Genomic DNA, 20,497 nt, shown 5'->3' with positions numbered 1-20,497 from the left:
AAAACAGAATTTCCAAACAGGGTTTAGAAGTGAAACAACTTGGTGAGTTCAGAGAAGTGTAAGTAGTTTGAAATGACTAGGATAAAAGGTGCAAGGAGGAAAGCAGTAACAAAAGACTGGGGAAGCAGGCCAGGGTCAGATCATAAATGGCTGAGTAGTTCATGCTAAAGGGGCTAGACTGATTTATAAAAACAGTGATTATAAGTTTTGAGCAGGGAAATGGTCAGATTTGTGGGACTGAACTCATTCTAACCTTAACTGGCATTGTCAGGAGTAATACCTAGAGGAAGATGAGAACTCCTCAGAGTGATAGTAAACATACTTGATTTCAGATATTTTAATTTTTTCTTTACTAGGAGTGGCAAGAATTACAACAGAGTATTCAGCGAAAGGAGAGAGCTCTGCTGGAAACCAAATCAAAGATAACGCATCCTGTTTATAGTCTTTACTTTCCTGAGGTGAGTTCCTAGTGCTATCCTTCTTCCGTTCATGTTCTTGGATATTTCTGTTTGCCCTCTAGCTCTCTGTGGTGTGAACTAGCTTAAGTACACTAAATGTGGTCTATTCTTGACAGGTCTCATTTTTAAAAGATACATTACAATGTGGGATTGTTAATTTTTAAGTATTTCTGTGGCTTCCTGTGTTTGTATCTTCTGTGCCCAGATTACTGGGGGTTGTACTTAATGATGACTTCCCATTACAAGTTCAGGCAGTCGTCATCAGACAAATGCATATCTTGTCTTTGCCTGCTTGACCTGTGAATCTCTCTCCCCTACCAATTTTTAAATACGATGAAAGAAATTCTTAAATTTTCTCCATGAGTTTTCTCAAAGGGTCCTATACTGGCACCTGGAGCCAGTAGACCTGCTCTGACTCTGGTAATTGACCCAGTCCATGGAAACGGGTGAGCACATGGCTGTGGAACCAGCTGTGTTCTCAGCCTGAACAACATTCAGTAAGAATGAAGAGCGTGGCTGATCTCCAAGCTCAGGACAGATCATTACAGTGCCATTTGTTCCCTTATCTTTGTTTACTTTGTGGTCATGGCCTGCCCAACTTTTGATCTTTTGATAGACTGTGTTGTTTGTCTTTCAGACTAGTTTGGGGTTCCCTTGACATTTCGCTTTTGAGGATGAGTCTGTGGAGCATAGGCGAAGAGCTGGTTACCTTTATTTAGGGAAACTGCTTCCAGACTGCTTCACGGCTTTGTCATAGACCTTCTGCACACCACTCATGTTTGGCAGATGATTTCATGTATAAGTTTGCTTTCTATTCTAGAATGTCAATCCAGAGTTGCTGGGGACTGCTTATGGCAAATTGCTAAATAATTTGGCTTTCCTAATAATAAATGATAAATAAATAAATCTCTGCACAGACAATTTTGACATGGAGAGAAATCTGCCCAGGATCCCAGCTTAAGGCTGGGGCGTTCTGAACTTCAGCCCGCTTGTTAAGGGGCGTTCTGCCTGTTGCAGAGGTAGTCTGCCAACATTAAGCCTCCTGAAATCAAGTGAATAAATTCTACTGAGAGATTGGTTTAAAAAGTGACACGGAATACTATAAGCTGCATAATTTGTATCCATGTAACAGTTTCATTTGGGACCATGCTTAGTTCCTAAGTGAAGGACGTATTCACTCCCTTAGAATATTTTGAAAGTGAAATTGCCTTTTTCTAATGTAATCTACATCTGCATGGTTTGGTGAACATCTCAAAGTACTCTCTCTCAGACAAAATTTATTTAGGCACTTCCTAACGTCACCGCTCTGTCTTCCTTTCTTAATTTCCTAGGGCCACCATAATAAAATACCGCACGTGGTGACTTTAAAGAACAGAAATTTATTTTCTCATAGCTCAAGTGACTAGAAGTCTGAATTCAGGGTGTTGGCTGCAGGGGAAGTCCTTGTGTCTTTTAGCTTCTGGTAGCTACTGGCAGTTCTTGGTGTTCCTGGGTTCATAGGTTCATCTGCCTGCATCTTCACATGGTGTCTTCCTTGTGTGTGTCTTTCCATGTCTGTTTTCCCCTTTTATAAGACACTACTACTTAGAGTGAATTAGGTTTCAGACCCATTCATGACCTCCTTAACATAACAAGAAAAACCTTATTTCCAAATGGTGTCACATTCACAGGTACTTGAAGTTAGGACTTCAGCATATGTTTTGGGGACACAATTCAGTCCATAACACTTTCCATGTACCTACCTAACTACCGAGCTACCCACCTAAATTAAAGTTTTATATTAATAATTAATTTACATGTTATTAAAAATCATTTATTATATTTAGTATGTGAAGAATTGTTGGGAATGTTATAAAACATTGTTTTAAAGTGCATATAACTCATGGTAGAACATCCCTTTGTCTCTCAACACGTGCGTCAGAGAGCCTAGGCACAAGTGCAGTGCCATTGTTGGTATTCACTAGGATCTTAGCAAGTGTTTCTTGAATGAATCTCATTTTACTCAAACTGCTTGGGGGAGAAAGGCATTCTCCAATTGGGAGGGAAAGAAAAAATGTGCATTCTTGAACATATCCCTGTGATGTTTATATTACTACATACGTGTTTTGGTAATGATGTTTTTGACAATGAAATGTCAGAATCACTTTAATAATAATGTCTCTCATTTCACTAATAATCACAGCTATCATTTATTGTACTTATATGTGTTAGGCATTCTAATGTGTATTTTACCTGTATTATTTCATTTTCACAACACAGCCTGAAGTAGGCATTCATTATTTAACGGAGGAGGGAACCACCGACGTTTAGAGAGACTAAATAACCCAGGTCTGTGTGACTCTTAAACAGGTGTTGGCAGAACACTTACTATTTTTTGTGCTGTGATGACAGAGTTGACTAGTTGATACAGAGACTCTATGACCTGCAAAGACTAAAACTATTCTCCGGCCCTTTACAGAAAAAGTTTGCCAACTATTGCTCTAAAGCCCAGGTATTAATACTCCATTCTGAGTCCAGTATGTTTTTACACACTTGTGTGTGTGCTCAAATACACACATAAACAAACATATATATACAAATATACCCACTATGATAGTCTTAACTCTTGGGTAAATCTAAGACTTAAACAGAATTTAATTTTCTTGTTCGGTGCTGCTCACATTCATATCATCCCACACTTATGATTTATTTATAAGGCTTATTGATGTCGCAGTGCTTTGTAGTGTAAGGTGTTTAAACAGAAGAGCTTTTGGTTGCCTTTGGTGTAGCATTATTAGATAATAAACGAAATTTTAACCTCTGATGGTTAAAATAAAATAGAAACTACAGTGATTTCGGTTTAAAACGTATTGTCCCTATGGAACTGTTTTCAGTTAAAAAAAAAATTTAACCTTACTTTAGATAATTGAGAATTTAGAATAGTATTGTTTTAGTTAAATGAGTATTTAGAATACATTTTATTTTTAGCTCCAAAATATTTTTCTTTAAGCCATTTTGGAAAGATACCTTGCCCACCTCATTCTTAAACAGAGAATGACTGAACGGTTACTGGCACATGCTGTAATCCAGCAGTGGACTGTGAGCACACTGAGGTTTGGTGCTTCCAGATGGCTTGGCCTTCTAAATATTTTTTAAAATCTATTATTTTATTTCTGTAATTTTTTGTCTTTGTTCTCTTTCCTCCCTGTTGTCATTCTCTATTCTGGTGGCAGTTCTTGTGCTCAATTCCTTTTCTGTTTCTAATTTTTTGTGAACTAAAACTGGAAATGCCAAGGTTATTAATATCATGTGCCATGAAAGGTATGAATAGGCTGTTAGAATCTAAGATGTTCTTTTATGAGTAAAATGTTTTAATGTATTGGTTTCTGATTTGTCTGCTCAGGTTTCTTCCACACCTACTTTCTGGCTTTGCATATTACTAGGTAACATTACTAAGATTTACTGGATGATATTTTAATAGTTTATGTGTTTTTCCTTTTTAGACTATGTTACCACTTAATTAAGGTAAATCAGGGGTTTTTAATATGGAAGCCCATCGATAGGCTTTAAGGGGCCATCGAAACCCCTAAAATTGTTTATACAGAGTTCTTTTGAGGAGCAGATCTACAGATAGTTAAGAATGATTTATTCATTCTGTGAGTATTTTTTGAACACCTGTTTTGTATCAGGTCAGTGCTAGGCGTATAGCACTAAGCAATGCTTGTAGTATCCTTAGAGTTAGGTAAGCCAGAACTGTGCTTCACAGTTCTGATTATTTATGCTTTTTTTTTTTCTTCCCAGGAAAAACAAGAATGGTGGTGGCTTTATATCGCAGACAGGAAGGAACAGACATTGATATCTATGCCATATCATGTGTGTACACTAAAAGATACTGAAGAGGTAATTATTCAACAATATTATTTCTGTTTTTAAACATGTACATTTCACCATCATGATGCTTCGTAAAATCTTTCCCATATTTGGTTTTTTGCATTTTATTTGTTAGGATATTTTGTAACTGTTCTCTGAGTTGTGAGGGGGTGTTCATTGGAAATTTATAAAGTACTGATTTGTCAAAGGTAGGCGACTTGGTCAGCTTTTAAAAAACTTCTTCTCCATGTATTTGGGGGAGTTTTCACTTGTTAGTGCCTAAGAACATGTACTTTTTCTTCTGTAGAATTTAATGATAATTTGCAAACAGTTGATTTTTCTCCTCATTGGATTAGTGCTAGGTTTTATACTGTTTGTCTTAGAAAAAGATCTAAGACCTGGTGATTCAGATTCTTTTCAGTGGAATTTTTGGTTGCACAGCATTGTCCACTATTGACATCATTAATGTAGCATTGTGATGAATGTATTTTACCCTTGGGAATTGCTCTCTGTTTTTTGTTTTTCTTCTTGATTTTTTTTTTTTTTTAATGTGTAATCATTTCTACGGAGATGGTTCTGTCTGCTTGCACTCTGGACAAAACCAAGGCTTTTGAATTTCAAGATAGCTATGTGATGTTTATTTTTAATCACAGAAGTTGTTGTGTATGTTTTTTTCCTTTATAATCAAGTGGTAAATGTGAAGAAGTTTAGTGTTGTTTATTTATTTGACACTTAAGAATATTTCTTTGACAGAGTAATTTCATTTTATTTAAAAGTCAGATATTTTTGAATAGGTAATACATTCACCTTGTTTAACATTTCAGAAGATGGAAAAGTGCATACAGTGAGAAATCTTGTACACTGTCTCCCAGTCACCCATTCCCCTTCCTGGAGACCATAAATGTTATCAAACTTTTATGTATTCTACATATTATATTATATACAGATAGCAAGCAACTACATATGTGTATTTTTCCCAGTTTTACACAAAACATAGCATATACTCTGTTCTGCACCTTAACTTTTTATCTCAATAATATAACTCAGAATTTGTTCCATGTTAGTATGTAAAAAACTTCCGTATTTGCTTTTACAGCTGCGTGTTATTCTCTTGTTTGGGTGTACTATTGTTTATTTAGCGCTCCCCTATTTAGTGGACTGGCAAGTTGTTCCTGGTCTTTTGCTGCAGGGAGTAACCATGCTTGTCATTTGTGCATGTGCAAACATAACCTGTAGGATAAATTCACAGAGGTAGAATTGGTAGGTCAGAGGCTATGTACATTTGTAGTTCTGAATAGATATTGCTAGGTGTTTCTCCATAGAGGGAATGAATGTCTAAGTATGCTGTAGCCTTTCAGTGTGTTGTCAGACATTTGAATGTCATTGCTGATCAGGAAGGTGGAAAATGCTTCCTCAGTGTAAGCTTTTATTTAAAAATTTTTCAAATCCGTAGAAGCACAGTACCATGAACCCATATATACCTTTCACCTAGATTCACCGTTGTTACCATTTTGCCGTGTTTGTTTTATCTCTCTTTCTCTCTGTATGTGTACACACACACACACACACGTTTTTTTCCCCCTGAACTGTTTGAGGTCTTGTAGACATTGTGACATTATACCTCTAAATACTTGAGCGTGTATCTCTTATCCAAGGGCCTTCTCCTACCTAAGCACAATATAATTATTGTACTCAGAAAATTGAGCAATGGTGTATTATTATCTAATGTGTAGTCCATCTTCAAATTTCCCCAAATATTCCACCCTGTATGTTTTAATTTTTTTTTTTTTTTAATTCAGGATCCAGTCAAGGGTCATACATTGCAATTGGTTGTCATGCCTCTTTAGTCTAGAACATATCCTTGGCCTTTTTCTTTTCTAATCTTTCATGTCATTGACATTTTTGAAGAGTCCAGGCAAAATGTTTTATAGAATATCCTTCAGTTTGTATTTGTCTCAATGGTTACTCATGATTAATTAAATATTATGGGCAATAATACTACATAGGTGATGTGTCTTCCTTAGTGTATCACATCAGGGTTACATGTTATCAGTTTGCCCCACACTGGTGATATTAAGGTTGACCATTTAGTTAAGGCTTTTTATCTATTGTGAAGATATTTTTTCTTCTCTAATCTGTGGGATGATATTTGAGCATTGTGTGAATATCATATTCTCCAGCAGTCTGACTATTCATTTTAGCATATGTCCTTACCTGAATCAGTTTTTACTGTGCTAGTTGTATTCACTGGAGTTTTAATTTTGCATTTCTCTTAAAAGTAAAACTGAACATCTTTCCGTGTGTTTGAGTCATGTTTCCTTTTCTGTCTGTTCTTAACCATTGTTAATTTTTGTTGGTTTGGGGACAAATTTTCTTGTGTTAGGAAATCAACCCGTTGTGATGCAAGTTGCATATATTTTTCTCCAATTTATTTTACTATTATTATGGTGGCTTTTACCAGTCATAAATATAAATATTTGCTCGTCTATTTTATGTAGTGTAGTTTAGTATAATCTTTTATTTTATGGCATCTAGGTTTTGTGTTATAGTTAAAAAAAAAGAAAAAGATTTCCCATGATTTCTTCTAGTGTCATGTATTAATATATAATCTTTGCTAAAAAATCTGAATTTGGAGATTGGAGGCAGATCACCAGAACCATCCAAATGTCATTTTTCTTCCTTTGTCTAAGTGGGATTATATCAAGAGAAATCTCCTAAGAGTTTGTTGTTGTTTTTATTTGAACTTTGTGATTTGATGGGAGATAAAAATACCTTCTTGACCTTTTAAGCCATTAGGCTTATCCTGGAAATAAGAAAATTTAGCAAGAATTATCTTCTGCCTTGTGAAGTCTCCTGTTTTATTAATTATATAATTTCATTTATTTAGATTTTTATATACCTTCATTTTTGGGGGGAGGGGAAGTGATTATGACTTTTGTAACATTTGTTAGGACTCCCTATATCATCTGAGTAAACACCTAGCTATTAAATAATTTGGTCTCAATTTTAGGAGTGAGCTATTGTTTTCTCCTTTGGTTTCCTTAAATACAGATCAAGTGTTGATTTTATCTTCTAGGTAGAATTGAAGTTCCCTGCACCAGGCAAGCCTGGAAATTACCAGTATACAGTGTTTCTGAGATCAGACTCCTATATGGGTTTGGATCAGATTAAGCCATTGAAGGTAGGAATAGAGACTCTTGAATAAGTATGGTTGTCTATTTGAATAACTGCCTACTATACCCTGGCGGGCAGTAGTTAAGAGCTTGACTCCTAAACAAAAGGTCAGTAGTTTGAATCCACCAGCCGCTCCTCAGAAACTCTATGAGTCAGTTCTACTCTGTCCTCTAGGGTCGATATGAGTCAAAATTGACTCGATGGCAATGGGTTTGGTTTGATTTTATAGTAGGGAAGCATCTCTGGCTTTGAAACGTAGAGTAATAGAAGGAAAAAGAGATCATTTAATAGTTTATAAATGACACACTTGATGGGCTACTCTTAATAATAAACTTAAAGTCTTAAATAGCATAACTTCTGTAAAATCAAAATATCAAACTATGTTAGAAATTAAACTACATTTACATGTTAGTAGATTTACCTGTTACATTTCTGGGATGCAAATGAATGTATTAAATTAGAGTTGCACCCATGAAATCTATGTCTTTGTAATTGCTGTGGTCAAAGAAAATCTTTTATTTACCAGGTATTTCTTCCATTATTCCTCCCCAAACTTCTGATGTCTACATTTAATTCTTCTTTATAGTTGGAAGTTCATGAGGCCAAGCCTGTGCCAGAGAATCATCCACAGTGGGATACAGCAATAGAGGGGGATGAAGACCAGGAGGACAGCGAGGGCTTCGAAGATAGCTTTGAGGAAGAAGAAGAGGAAGAGGAAGATGATGACTAAGCAGTACTATGAATGGACCACAATATTTGCAAATTTTTGCTGTTTTGGAAGTGTGTAATAAACCAGAAGCAGTGCAGAACTGATGTTGAGGAAGGTATTAGTTTCTTTCCTAGAAATTAGAAATGGATGCATAATATAACTAGGCAGTGGCGGTGCCTTGGTACAACCTGAAAAATGCTTAAGGCTTGTTAAAGCCTTTCAAGTATGGGATGGTGCATTTATTTCTTCTGCAAACGATAATAAATCCTTTGTTATAACTGTCCAGAAGTGTGGGCTATGTATCATCTGATCAATTTATGGTCCCAGTAAAAGTAAAGGTACATGAAAAACAACTTACAAAGAAGCAACTTTTCTTCATTCAGCTTTAGTTTTGGCAAACAGTAAGGTATGATAAACACCACAAATTGTGTTTTAAGTAACATCTGCTCAAGTTTTCAACCTCTTGATAAACTCTGTTATTCATTTATTGACATTTTGTGGTGATACAAGAATATTTATAACAGCTCCATCCATGGCTTTAAACCTTTTATTTTTACCTGCCTTGGTCATAAGTTGGCATTCTCTCACATTCCACATAATATAGAGGGCTACATTTTGGTATTTTCCTTTTCTTAATTGGCCAGAGTTATCACACAGGTTATAAAAATGGCTTTTTAATGGTTTAAAACATTTTTAATCCTCTATTTTAGCAGACCAGTGCAAGGTTTTATTCTTTTGATAGGCTGTTGGTCTAAAAGTGATCGTGGGACCATATGTTCTCTGATGTTGGTGACTTATGTTATTAAACCTTTTTAAAAAGATTCACTATAAAAGCTGAAATACATTCTTAGCTTTTAATCTACTTGACTCTATCAGAAGCCTTTTAAGGGAAATGAAACAAAACATGCAAAGGAGGTGTTTTTTGTATTCATTTTGGACTCCTGTCAATAAAATAGAAGTTTGATTCATTTTATGTTTGTAATGGTGTGTGTCTTTTTACTCCCAGAGAAAGGACATAAATAGGGCAATTCACTCTTTTATTTTTCAAGTAAAAATTTAGTAACATTATACGTTACCACTGGGGTGACTGCTATTTCAGTATAGCGTAGAAAAACCCGCGATTGGGAGGGAGTCCCTAACTGCAGTGCAACCTGGAAGGATAGTGTTTCTAAAGAGTAGAAATGTGTACATGATGAATCATTGAGGCAAGGTGAATATTTTTATTACTAGATAGCAAGGAAGCATAAATATGTCATATTATAGGACTGATGGTGATAATCTACCCCTATCAAAATCTCCATAGGTCATAGTACTATTGGGATACTAATTTGTGACCTTGTTTAAGTAAAAGGTTGCTAATTTACATTCAAAATTACCAAAACATGAGAAATCCTCTGAAAAAAAAAAAATCAAAACATGAGTGGTTTTTTTGGGTTCTAAATTTAGGATGCGATAATTCCTATCAAATGGTCAAAGCAGTTCTTTCATTGGAAACTTGTGATCACCTGCTTTTCTTTTTCAAGTTGTGAGTGAAACCCTTTCTTGGCAAGCAGGAGGCTGTTCCATCTGCTTCATTTTACAAGGAGATGGTAGGTTTAATGTTTGAGTCAAGTTTTTGCTGTGAAGCTCCAGTCAGTGTGCATCAGGGCAGCTGCTGGTCCCATAAGTGTGAGGGCAGAGAGGTAGGCATCAAGTGAAATGAGAGGTCACAGAAAACACACCTGTGGCAAAAAGTCAAGGAAAGTGTTAAAAATTTCACTTAGAAATAAAGCAATCTGTAGTATGCACAGTTCCTGGTTTTCTTAATAGGTACTTTTTTTAAGAAGACTGTTTTCTTTTCTCAGTGGGTATTTTGTTTTAAAGAGGCTTTACAAGTTCTTCCAAACAACTGGCTTCTTTTGGTTTTTAGGACTCACTGGAAAGGATGACTTCACAACTTAATAACTCACCACAGCGCTTAAAAAACAGTGTTAGACAATTGCTACCTCCGCCAATCCTGTTGTGCTTTGCCCTTTGTGGGGGTGTCTGCATACTTCCCAACCAAATAAAATAAATTGTCCTCTAATGAGTACTTTAGGTACCCCTTCCCGTATTGCGATAATGGAAGGACTGAGCCCTCAGTTTGTTTCTCATCTCTCTAGCAAATCTCTGAACTCTGCATCCCTTCTTTCTCTGGAATGAGATTTAATAATTTACCCTGGCCTGCTTTTAATCTAATGGGAACTCTTACTGAGGGCAGTTTCAGTTTTGTTTTCATCAAGAAATCGTAATATTTTGTCAACAGAAGAGATGAGCGAGCATATAGTTAAAAACATGGTGTGTATACAAAATGGAACTGGCTATTTATGAAATTAAGTACTTAAATGTGTAATATTTTTACCTCTTTCAATAGGTGAAATACATATTAAGACAAAAAATAGTCTTCCATAAGGACACTCAGTTACAATTGAAAGTATAGTAGTTTTTTTTTTTTTTTTTTCCAACACCAGAGAGTCTGATTTATTTAGAGTGGGGTATGGGGTAAGTTTTTTTTTTTTTTTTTTATTAACTTTTATTGAGCTTCAAGTGAACGTTTACGTATAGTAGTTTTAAACTTTAGCATTCTAAAACCTGATGATTGAGGCAACAATGTGTTTTCCATATTCATATCTCAATCTCAGATGTTTATGTCCTTTCTTTTAAATTTTTGTGTACTTTTTAAAAAAAAACTAAGGAGCACATCGAATAAGGCCCTTTGTATAGAATAATACCTTGTACTCTACTTTACTGCTCCCAGCTTGCACTGAGGGGTGGAGAAGGGCGAGCCCTCTGAGTGTGGGAGGCTCAGGCTGCAGGTAGAAGTAGAGGGGGTGGGTACCAAATGGCTGATGTGGAACTGGAAGGGAATGTGTTTGAGGAACGTAAAGAGGCTCTCTGGCCACGTTTATCCAGTTACTTGCTTCAGCTAATCAAAACCAGATAATGGAGTTTTCTTCAGTCACAATTCTGATTTCAAATGTAATTCAGCACCTTGCATGTTTTTTGAGGGGTTCATCATTCATCACATACTGGATTTCTATGTGCCTGGCTCTGATTGGATACTGGGGCTATAAAAATCCGAGAGTTGGCGTTTTTAAGGACCCACTGCGGTATTAGGGCAGGAAGATATGGCAGTCCATTTTAAACCATTTGCCTTGGCTGACAGCCATTGTTTGAGATGCCTTTTGTCTTTCCACTGTAGACAGAGAAATTTTTTTTTTTTAGGTTTTTTTTAGCTATTTAATTTGTTGGTTTTTTAAGGAAATATGCCAGTCCTCATCCTTTGTTTTTAAATGTTTCTTTAAAGCATTTTTACCCCAAGTATTCTGCCTCAGGGAGCCCTGGTGGCATAGTGGTTAAGTGCTACAGCTGCTAACCAAGAGGTCGGCAGTTCGAATCCGCCAGGCGTTCCTTGGAAACTCTATGGGGCAGTTCTACTCTCTTCTATAGGGTCGCTATCAGTCGGAATCGACTTGACAGCAGTGGGTTTTTTGGTATTCTGCCTCAACTCCATGAAATCCCCTACTTAGTCTGCCTTAAAGTGTAACAACTATCAGTGAACCATGATGTGACATTTACCAGCTGTGTAGCCATTAGTTCAAGTATGTCTCAAGTTAGCATCAGGCATCATCACACATTTAAACTTGATGCCAGGGCTATTTTACAGAACCGAAAGAAAAAGAAAAAAACTGTGACCTTGTACATTTTTCTGTAACCTGAGCTAAAAATCCAAATACAGTAATCATTGGGACGCTTTAGGGCAGCAGCTTCAGGCAGGGGTGTATATATCCTGGGTGTACGCAGATGATCAATCCACTGGGAAAATGTTAAAATGGTTATTTGTATTTAATCTCATCCTTTTAAAATTTCTATTTTTGTGTGTTTTATAATGTACATAATATATTGTACAATTGTACACTTAATTTATAAATAAATAATACATTTATTGGTGCATTATATATATTTTTGTTGATTTGGGTGTGTGATCAAAACATTTGGACACCAGTGCTTTGTGACATTGAGATCACAAAATGGTGTACTTTGCTGGGGTTGGAAGTGTTGGTGTTTACTTGTGTCCAGCCCTGGGATTAGTCCCCAGGAGCAGAGTGGTCCTTTTTGAGATGGAGCTGAGTAGGTCTGGTGGTGGGGTTAATAGATGAGGGAAGGTTCTAGGCTGCCCTAAGTACCTGTTAACATGGAAGGGAGTGGGCCAGTGAGGGCAGAGGTGCTAGTGGTGACTTGCTGGCACTTTAAGCAAAGGCTACAGCTGTTAATGGTTCCTGCAGTTGGTGGCTGCCATGAATTAAAGATCAGTGTGCAAAGGACTCTACTCTCTTTTGAGCACTTGTATAAAGGAAGCACTGCCCTGTGTTCAGCATTGAACTGTCAGGCTGGGTTTGCAGAGGGAGTTATGCTCCTCTTAACCTTGCAGAACACTCAAGGTTTACGCTGAGCAGTGGCAGCAGTAGACACCACATACAGAGGTGTGAGCTGATTGCATGAAGGGCAACCTTGACTATTTTCCTGTAGTTTCCAGCCTGGCTCCAGTAGGGGGCGACAGGGCTGTAATTTTCCTCAGCAAAAGAATGGTTTAATTTGAAGATATAATACCTATGAAGAGCAGGAAATATGGGTGCCCTTTTGTGGGACTAAGAACCAAGATTAAAGAAATGCTATGTAATTTATTTCTATATGCACCTTCTAGGATTACCTTCTTCCCCTTAATCCTTTGTATTCCCCCCTAACCTTTATCTTTCTTACATGTGTCCTTTAATATATTAAGTTTACTTCTAGGTTTTCTGGCTGGAGAAATTAAGACCCTTTGCAACAAACTCTAGAAGACAATTCATATTTATTCATTTTACTAGAATCACTTGAGAGAGGTGAGCAGCCAGGTAGGATACAGAAATCCTTTTATTCTACAAAATTTGATTTTTTTTGGATAGGTGGTGGTGGTAAGAACTGTGAAAGTTTCGAGATTTTTACTTTTCTAACTAACAAGTTAACCTGCCACAGTGTCACGGATGTTGGGAGAAGACAGGAGACTCCCAGGTCAGAGGCACAGCAGGCTGCGTGAGCTGTGTGTTGTCATCTGCTCCCCAAAGTTCCATGGGGAACAGGTGTGGGAGCGGCCCAGCTGGATGTTGTACATACAGTGGGTTTGCCCCATAGCTGAGGAACCCAAGCCTAGGGAACCTAATTTTTTAAAGGGCTTGCAGACAAACCTGCCCAGCCTTTATTATCCTGGACAGCAAACAAATCTGCCCCCTGCCTGGGAGGGAGGCATTGTCTCTCTCTTTTAAGGCCTTTGGGTATACAGACATCCTTGAGAAGGTAGTCTGGAACAAAAGCTGTCAGTGCCTCTGCTCGCAAGGGGTGCAGAAACGCAAGAGACTCATGGAAAATTATCTCCCAACAATTGGAATCCAACATAACCCAATACCTCTATTTACAACTCATAAAAAACCCAAACCCATTACTGTTGAGCTGTTTCTGACTCATAGCGGCTGCAAGGGACACAGTAGAACTGCCCATAGGGCTTCCAAGGAGTGGCTGGTGGATTCGAACTGCTGACCTTTTGATTAGCATCCAAGCTCTTAACCACTCTGCCACCAGGGCTCCAACCCCCTTGCTGTTGAGTCGATTCCAACTCATAGCGACCCTTTGGACCGAGTACAACTGCCCCGTAGGGTTTCCAAGGAGTGGCTGGTGGATTCGAACTGCTGACCTTTTGATTAGCAGCCAAGCTCTTAACCACTGTGCCACCAGGGCTCTAACCCCTTTGCTATCGAGTCGATTCCAACTCATAGCGACCCTTTGGACCGAGTAGAACTGCCCCATAGGGTTTCCAAGGAGTGGCTGGTGGATTTAAACTGCCAACCTTTTGGTTAGCTACTGAACACTTAACTGCTGTATCCCCCCCACCCCCTGCAAAAAGCCACTGCCGTCAGGTCGATTTCAACTCATAGTGACCCTACAGGACAGAGTAGAACAGTCCCATAGAATTTCCAAGGAGCGCCTGGTGAATTTGAACTGCTGACCTTTTGATTAGTAGCCTTAGCACTTAGCCACTATGCCACCAGGGTTGCCAACAAACTATAGAGCACTTAATTCTAAAGGGAATGGGGTAATGAAAATTGGCACCAGCAGGACACCTTCCTTGAGAATAATGTGTATGTAAACCTCTTGCAAATGTTTTACCTTATTTTCAAAGATAATTTTATGTTACATCTGAAGATTATTCACTTACCTGTGCCCCAACTAAAGTCCAGAATTTTCCAAGTCGAATCTCACCTATTCAGTATGATAGCGAAAAATGGATGTCTCTGAAAAATAAACACTATACCCATTGTAACCATAAAAGATTTCTGTTATTGTCCTCTGTACGCCTCCTATAAAACCAAACCCATCCTCCCTCCCCAAGAAAAACCGCACCCCTCCTGACAAACTGCACATTGGCCTCCAAGTGAGGCTGGTTCCTTGGGAATAGCTGCTATTCTTTTAGCCTAAACAACCTAACCAGCTGTGGAGTCAGTTCAGACTCATGACGACCCCATGTGTGTCAGAGTAGGAACTCTGCTCCGTAGAGTTTTCAGTGGCTGGTTCTTCAGAAGTAGATCACCAGGTCTTTCTTTAGACGCACCTCTGGGTGAATTTGAACCTCCAACCCTTAAGTTAGCAGCTGAGCCTGTTAACTGTTTGCACCACTCAGGGACTCGTGCCATTCTTTTAGTGATGTCCTTTTTCCCAAGACGTTGCCCCACCCTGGGGGTCACTGGACCTTCTTTGGTTGAAAGAATTGAGGAACCTCTGAAATATTTCTCTGAATAGTCTTACTGGCCGCCTTATGAATTGGAACTGACTTGACGGCAATGAGTTTATCATCCTTTGAGCAAAGATTGTTTTTGTCTTAACTGTGAAAAGTCATTTAGAGATGATGCAGATGTATAGGGAGGGTGAGCAAATTTGCCGACAGGTATTTTGATTTAAAATAAGGCATGTGAATAAAATCCAATGAATGGCTTTTTAAAATCATGGTAGAATTTTGACTTCTATGTGGGAGAGCTGGGTTTGATTCCTGGTCAATGCACCTCATGGGCAGCTACCACCTGTCGGGGAGGCTTGCGTGTTGCTACGTTGCTGAACGGGTTTCATCGGAGCTTCCAGACTGAGACAGACTAGGAAGACAGACCTCGCCATCTACTTCTGAGTATCAGCCAATGAAAACTCTGTGGAGTACACCATTGTGCACGGGGTTGCCATGAGTCTGGGGTGGACTCGATGGCAGCTAACAACTTTATAAGCACATCCAAAATTTCTTAAGCTTTTTTATTTCCTGATTCTCTGCTACATTCTTGGGACTCCAGTCACTGGCTATGATGTATGTCACTTTCCAAATTCCTCTAAAAGCCTACAGTTTATCTTCTTGGTGGGGGTGGAGTGGGGAGAAAAGAGAGAAATGCTGGGAGAGGTGCCCCAAGTTGAAAGGAGGCAAGGTACCCCTTTCAGGTGACTCAGATTTGCTGCTGTCTCTACAGCCAACCTGGGGTTCAGAACTCTGCAGTTACTGTTTCCCACGATCCCAGGGAGATCTTGCCCCATCCACCCCGCCCCTACTCACAAAACACTGGTCTGGGTCTATTGTCATAGAAATGATGAGGTTTAATGTGATTATCAGCAAAATGCTTTTGAGAACAGGGACTGAAGCTATTGTTGTGATCCACAACGTCATTATTTCTTCATCTTTCAAGTCTGCTGACTGACATATTTCTCTAGATGTCAGAAGTGACACCTCAGGAGCAGAGCATCCCCTGAGTTTAGGTTTGATGATCCTAAAACTGAGCTTTGAGTGGAATTGTGACTGTTTCAGTGTGTTAATTTTTAGAGTGAAGAAAAAAAAAAAAAAGTCTTCCTCTACCCTGGTCAGTTTTTTTTAAGAGTTTCTTTCCATTTGGTACTAGGTTCCTTATAGTCTGGTTAAATCAAGCCTCCTTCTTTCTACCCATCCACAACTCCACCAGTAAGTAGAGTTTTAGGGACAGAAACGAAACCTGGGATTTTAGTCTTGGGGCTACCTCCATGGGGTGGCATTATCATGGGAAGTTAGTGAAAGTGTGTGCATGTGTACATGCTAAGTGCTTGTGAGGCCCCCTTTCTGCAGCTCTGATTTGGTGTAAATCACACTTTCTGTCACACCCATAGAGTCCCTGGGTGGTTCCAAAGGTTAACGTGCCTGGCTGCTAGCTAAAAGTCTGGAGGTTTTCGTCTACCCCAGAGGTGTCTCAGAAGAAAGGCCTGGCAATCTACTTTAGAAAAAACAGTCATTGACTCCCCTGCAGAGCACAGTTCTACTCTGACACACACAGGGTCCACATGAGTAGGAGGAAACTTGACGGCAACTGGAAGATCACACCCAAGATAGCATCACAGGCTCCTCGTTCTCTCTTCACGCCATTCCTTTTTCTACTGAGTGGGGCCAGAAGCCTTCACTTCACCCTTTAACACAGAGCTTTCCAAAGGATCTGCTTGAGGCTCCAATTCTAACTTTCAGCAGCCTTCTTACCAGTCTGAGTATTTGTTTCTTGTAGAATTTCTTTGCGCTTAAATATTACTTTTTACGTAAAGGCTGATGACCCAAGCTGAAGGAAGAGTGAGGATAACTGTCTGTGAAGAAAGGAGTTCCAGAAATGACTGTTAGGCTTAGATTCAAGCAGCACTAAAGTTTCCTCTTACAAATCCTTCCCTGCTTCCACGCAGTTACTGAAATGCACTCCAGCTACCTATCAACATAAATAAGATAAAACGTATCTGAGATCTCCAGGGCACTGATTGCAGGCTGCTGAGTTTCTTGCACTTGCTTCTTTTCCCCACTAGTGGGAGCTCTGGAGGTAGCGGAAGTCTAGCTCATTGTTTGACACATTTTATAGAATCGAAATTTGAGCAGGTATTTTGAATTAGAAGAATAAATATTTTGAAGGTTAGATTCCTGATTTTGCTGCTGATAAGCCTTTCCCATTCAGCCTGCGCATCTAGTATTTATTAACATGTGCATCCATTGCGGAGGAATTGATGAACAATGGGCCCATGACAATCAGTCCTTGGATTTCACCTCTGAAGAGAGAGAAACTTGCTGGGAAATGCTCCTACCTTGAGGAGCAGGGAGGGCCTCTGCTTCAAGGAGCAACTGGATCTTTGGCCATTGCGTTGGGGGTAACCTGGTACTTTGTGTGAGGGCATGGCAATATAGCCCAGTGACCTAGCTGGCATCAGGAGACTTTCCTCAGCCTGCTGTGTGCCAATCACTTGGCCAAGACCTCTGAAGCTGAGAGACCTGGCCCCTGGGAGCCAGCTCATCTCTGCAGATAAAGGGTTAAGGCATGGGTTGAAGAAGACCCTGTGGTACAGGTGAATGCTGCCATCCACATTAGCTTATAAATCACGGCAAATTTCAGGGTTGTTGATGAAAGAATGAGTGGCCTTACTCTGATTTCTTTAACTCCCAGAGAACCGTTAATGGATATCATCTTTGCCCATTTTGACTGAGGTTTGTAGATCACAGCATTCTCTTTCCTAAAGCTGCCTGTCTAAGCTGTTAGGACAGATCACAGTTGCGCTTTTTGGTGGAGGTCAAAAATGGACTTGTTTCCCTTCTTCCCTTGTCTTACAGTTGAAGGCATAAGCAGAAACTAACCTGAAAATGAGTCTGAAAAGAATGTCTTGGTAGGATACATGACTGAGTTTTAGGAAACCCATATTTGGGGAAATATGTTTGGGGGTACAGGAAGACGCCGAGTGGCCAATTTTAACATCAACAAAGTGGCATTGGCCATACATTTACATTCCAAACTGAAAGACAGGGAATGCGAAAACAAAAAAGAATTTCACCTTTGAAAATTAAGTTTTATATTGTTATTATTACAATGGATGAGGGTATACATTTTTTTCTACTAGAATTTTTCTTAGGATATGTGTTGTTAGCTGTCCTCGAGCAGACCCCCGACTCACGGAGTGAAATACTGCCTGGTCCTGTGGCATCTCCATGATCGGGTAAACATCAGACCATTGTGATCCAATTTAGAGATAGGTCACCGGGACTATTTCCGTTGTCCGTCTAAGTCTGGAAGCTCTGCTGAAACCTGTTCAGCATCGTAACTCACTAGCCTCCATAGACAGATGGGTGGTGGCTGTGCACGAGGTGCATTTGCCAGAAATGGAACCTGGGTCTTCTGCATGGAAGGTGAGAATTCTACCACTGAACCACCATTGCCCTCAAAGAACACATGTTGGTAAATGCCATATTTATGGAGCATGAGACAACTGAAAATACAGAATGAATGGGAAAATTTAAAGATGTGACAATGTGCTCTTTAGAAGGAGCTTCCTTTTAAAAAGAAGGCTGTGGGACTTAAAAATATGTTTTGAGAACCAGAAACGTGGATGAAGAGTTGTGTACAAAGATATTTATTGCAGCCTGTTAGCAAAAAATTGGAGCAATTTTAATGCCCAGTCACAGAGGAAAAGCTAAACAAATAATATTATGTCCATTTAACAGTTCAGAATTAAGTGCTCATATTTTAAAAGACTTTTATAAAAAATTGCTAGCAATATAAAATTGTTAGTTGCAACGTAAAATTTAAAAGAAGATATATATGTAGCATCTTGCCAGCCACATTAAAAAAAAAAAATCCTTTGAAAAATAATTGGAAGGAAAATTTGACAGAATATCAATAAAGATTATCTTAGTCTTTGATAAAACTTCTAGTGATTTCCAAATTTCCACAACAGATATGTGTTCTATTGCATTACAAATAGTTATAAAAACATTACATTATTTCAAATACTACTACTACTACTAAGAAAAGGCTTTGCGAATTAGGTGCATGGAATGGAGGACTGGTTTGTGGAGAGTAAACCATAAAGGCCAAATTCTAAACCAAAATCTCAACTCTTAAGATCTCTGTCGTGTATTAATGTGTGATGAAAAATAGAGTTGGGAGAGCTTCAGTGCTGAAGCTGAGTGAATGTGCTAGAAGAAGGAATATTCAAGGCAGAGACCTTATGGGGTGACATTTCATGTTGGTTGTCATAAAATGGTTAAGCCCCCAATCCCTGGTGAAGGAACAAGTGGAATACTAATAAGCTGGCTTTGGAGGCTCAGGGTGGGGCTGGCACGGGCTGTGCATTGAGGGGGAGGAGGGAGAGGCCTGGGAGGACACGCCTCTGCTCCTCTGTCTCACTGAGGACGTCTTTTTGGCCCTGCTGGTTCTCTGTTCTTTTCTGATCTGTCTTCTACATTCCCCTGTGATCTGGTCACTTCCTGACAACAGGAGTGATCAGCCAGCGACAGGAAACTCTCAGTTCATAACTGGGATGACACTCAGGCTCAACTATGTGGCAGTCTAGTGAGGCAAGTTTGGAATAGTGGTATCATTGTATCTGCAGAATATCTGTGGTTGGTGATGTAGACATTTATGTTTCTCAGTCACCGTGCACAGCTGATAAAGCGTTTAGTCCATTTCATTGTCAACCAACCATGTTTGGTTCTTCTCAGTGATTTCTTCTCTTGTCTTAACATAGTGCAAGGTTGGAGGTCTTCTTCAGATAGGTTCAAGGAGAGCTTTTCCAATGTGATGGACACCGGTGTCAACTGAGTCAAGACTCTGGAGTCCAGAGCAAGGCTTATGAAGGAAGTATTCTTGGTTGCCTTCGATGGATATTATGGCTGGGGACTGTTGTTATTTAGGAAGGGGAGCTGGTTGTCTTCTTGGGGTCCTCATTATTCTTTGAAAAGTCACCCAATTTAGGCAGTTGAAGATTAAGATGCAACAAAGATTTGATGCAAGGTTGGAGGTCTTCTTCAGATAGGTTCAAGGAGAGCTTTTCCAATCTGATGGACACCGGTGTCAACTGAGTCAAGACTCTGGAGTCCAGAGCAAGGCTTATGAAGGAAGTATTCTTGGTTGTCTTCGATGGATATTATGGCTGGGGACCGTTGTTATTTAGGAAGGGGAGCTGGTTGTCTTCTTGGGGTCCTCATTATTCTTTGAAAAGTCATCCAATTTAGGCAGTTGAAGATAAAGATGCAACAAAGATTTGATGTTAGTATAAGGACTTTCTCCTGTGAGTCCTGTATTACTTTAAGAGTGAGGAAATAATGAATAGGAGCGAGAAAGAGCAAAAAGTGAATGAGCAGGGATGAGTGCCAGCTACCAGGAGAGCATTGGCTGTTCTTCCTGTGGAGGCCTTAGGAACCCTTTTTCCATCTCAGAGCCTCATACCTTCTCTTTGT

At 39.1% G+C, this 20,497-nt stretch overlaps 1 protein-coding gene across 1 annotated transcript in view; it reads left to right on the top strand.

The window, feature by feature from the left end:
• Positions 1 to 9,158, top strand: part of SEC63 (SEC63 homolog, protein translocation regulator) — a 78,808-nt gene extending 69,650 nt beyond the window's left edge. Inside the window, exons 18-21 of the mRNA XM_049896107.1 lie at positions 357 to 458; positions 4,239 to 4,337; positions 7,384 to 7,488; positions 8,068 to 9,158. Of these exons, the coding sequence (XP_049752064.1) occupies positions 357 to 458; positions 4,239 to 4,337; positions 7,384 to 7,488; positions 8,068 to 8,211 (450 nt within the window). The 3' untranslated portion in view covers positions 8,212 to 9,158. The remainder of the gene's footprint in view (positions 1 to 356; positions 459 to 4,238; positions 4,338 to 7,383; positions 7,489 to 8,067) is intronic.
• The last annotated feature ends 11,339 nt before the right edge of the window (positions 9,159 to 20,497 follow it).

The sequence above is a fragment of the Elephas maximus genome, chromosome 1 (assembly GCF_024166365.1).
Source record: "Elephas maximus indicus isolate mEleMax1 chromosome 1, mEleMax1 primary haplotype, whole genome shotgun sequence".
Lineage (NCBI taxonomy): Eukaryota > Metazoa > Chordata > Mammalia > Proboscidea > Elephantidae > Elephas > Elephas maximus.
Note: the sequence above shows the minus strand (reverse complement) of the source record. Positions and strands in the feature narration are given on the sequence as shown.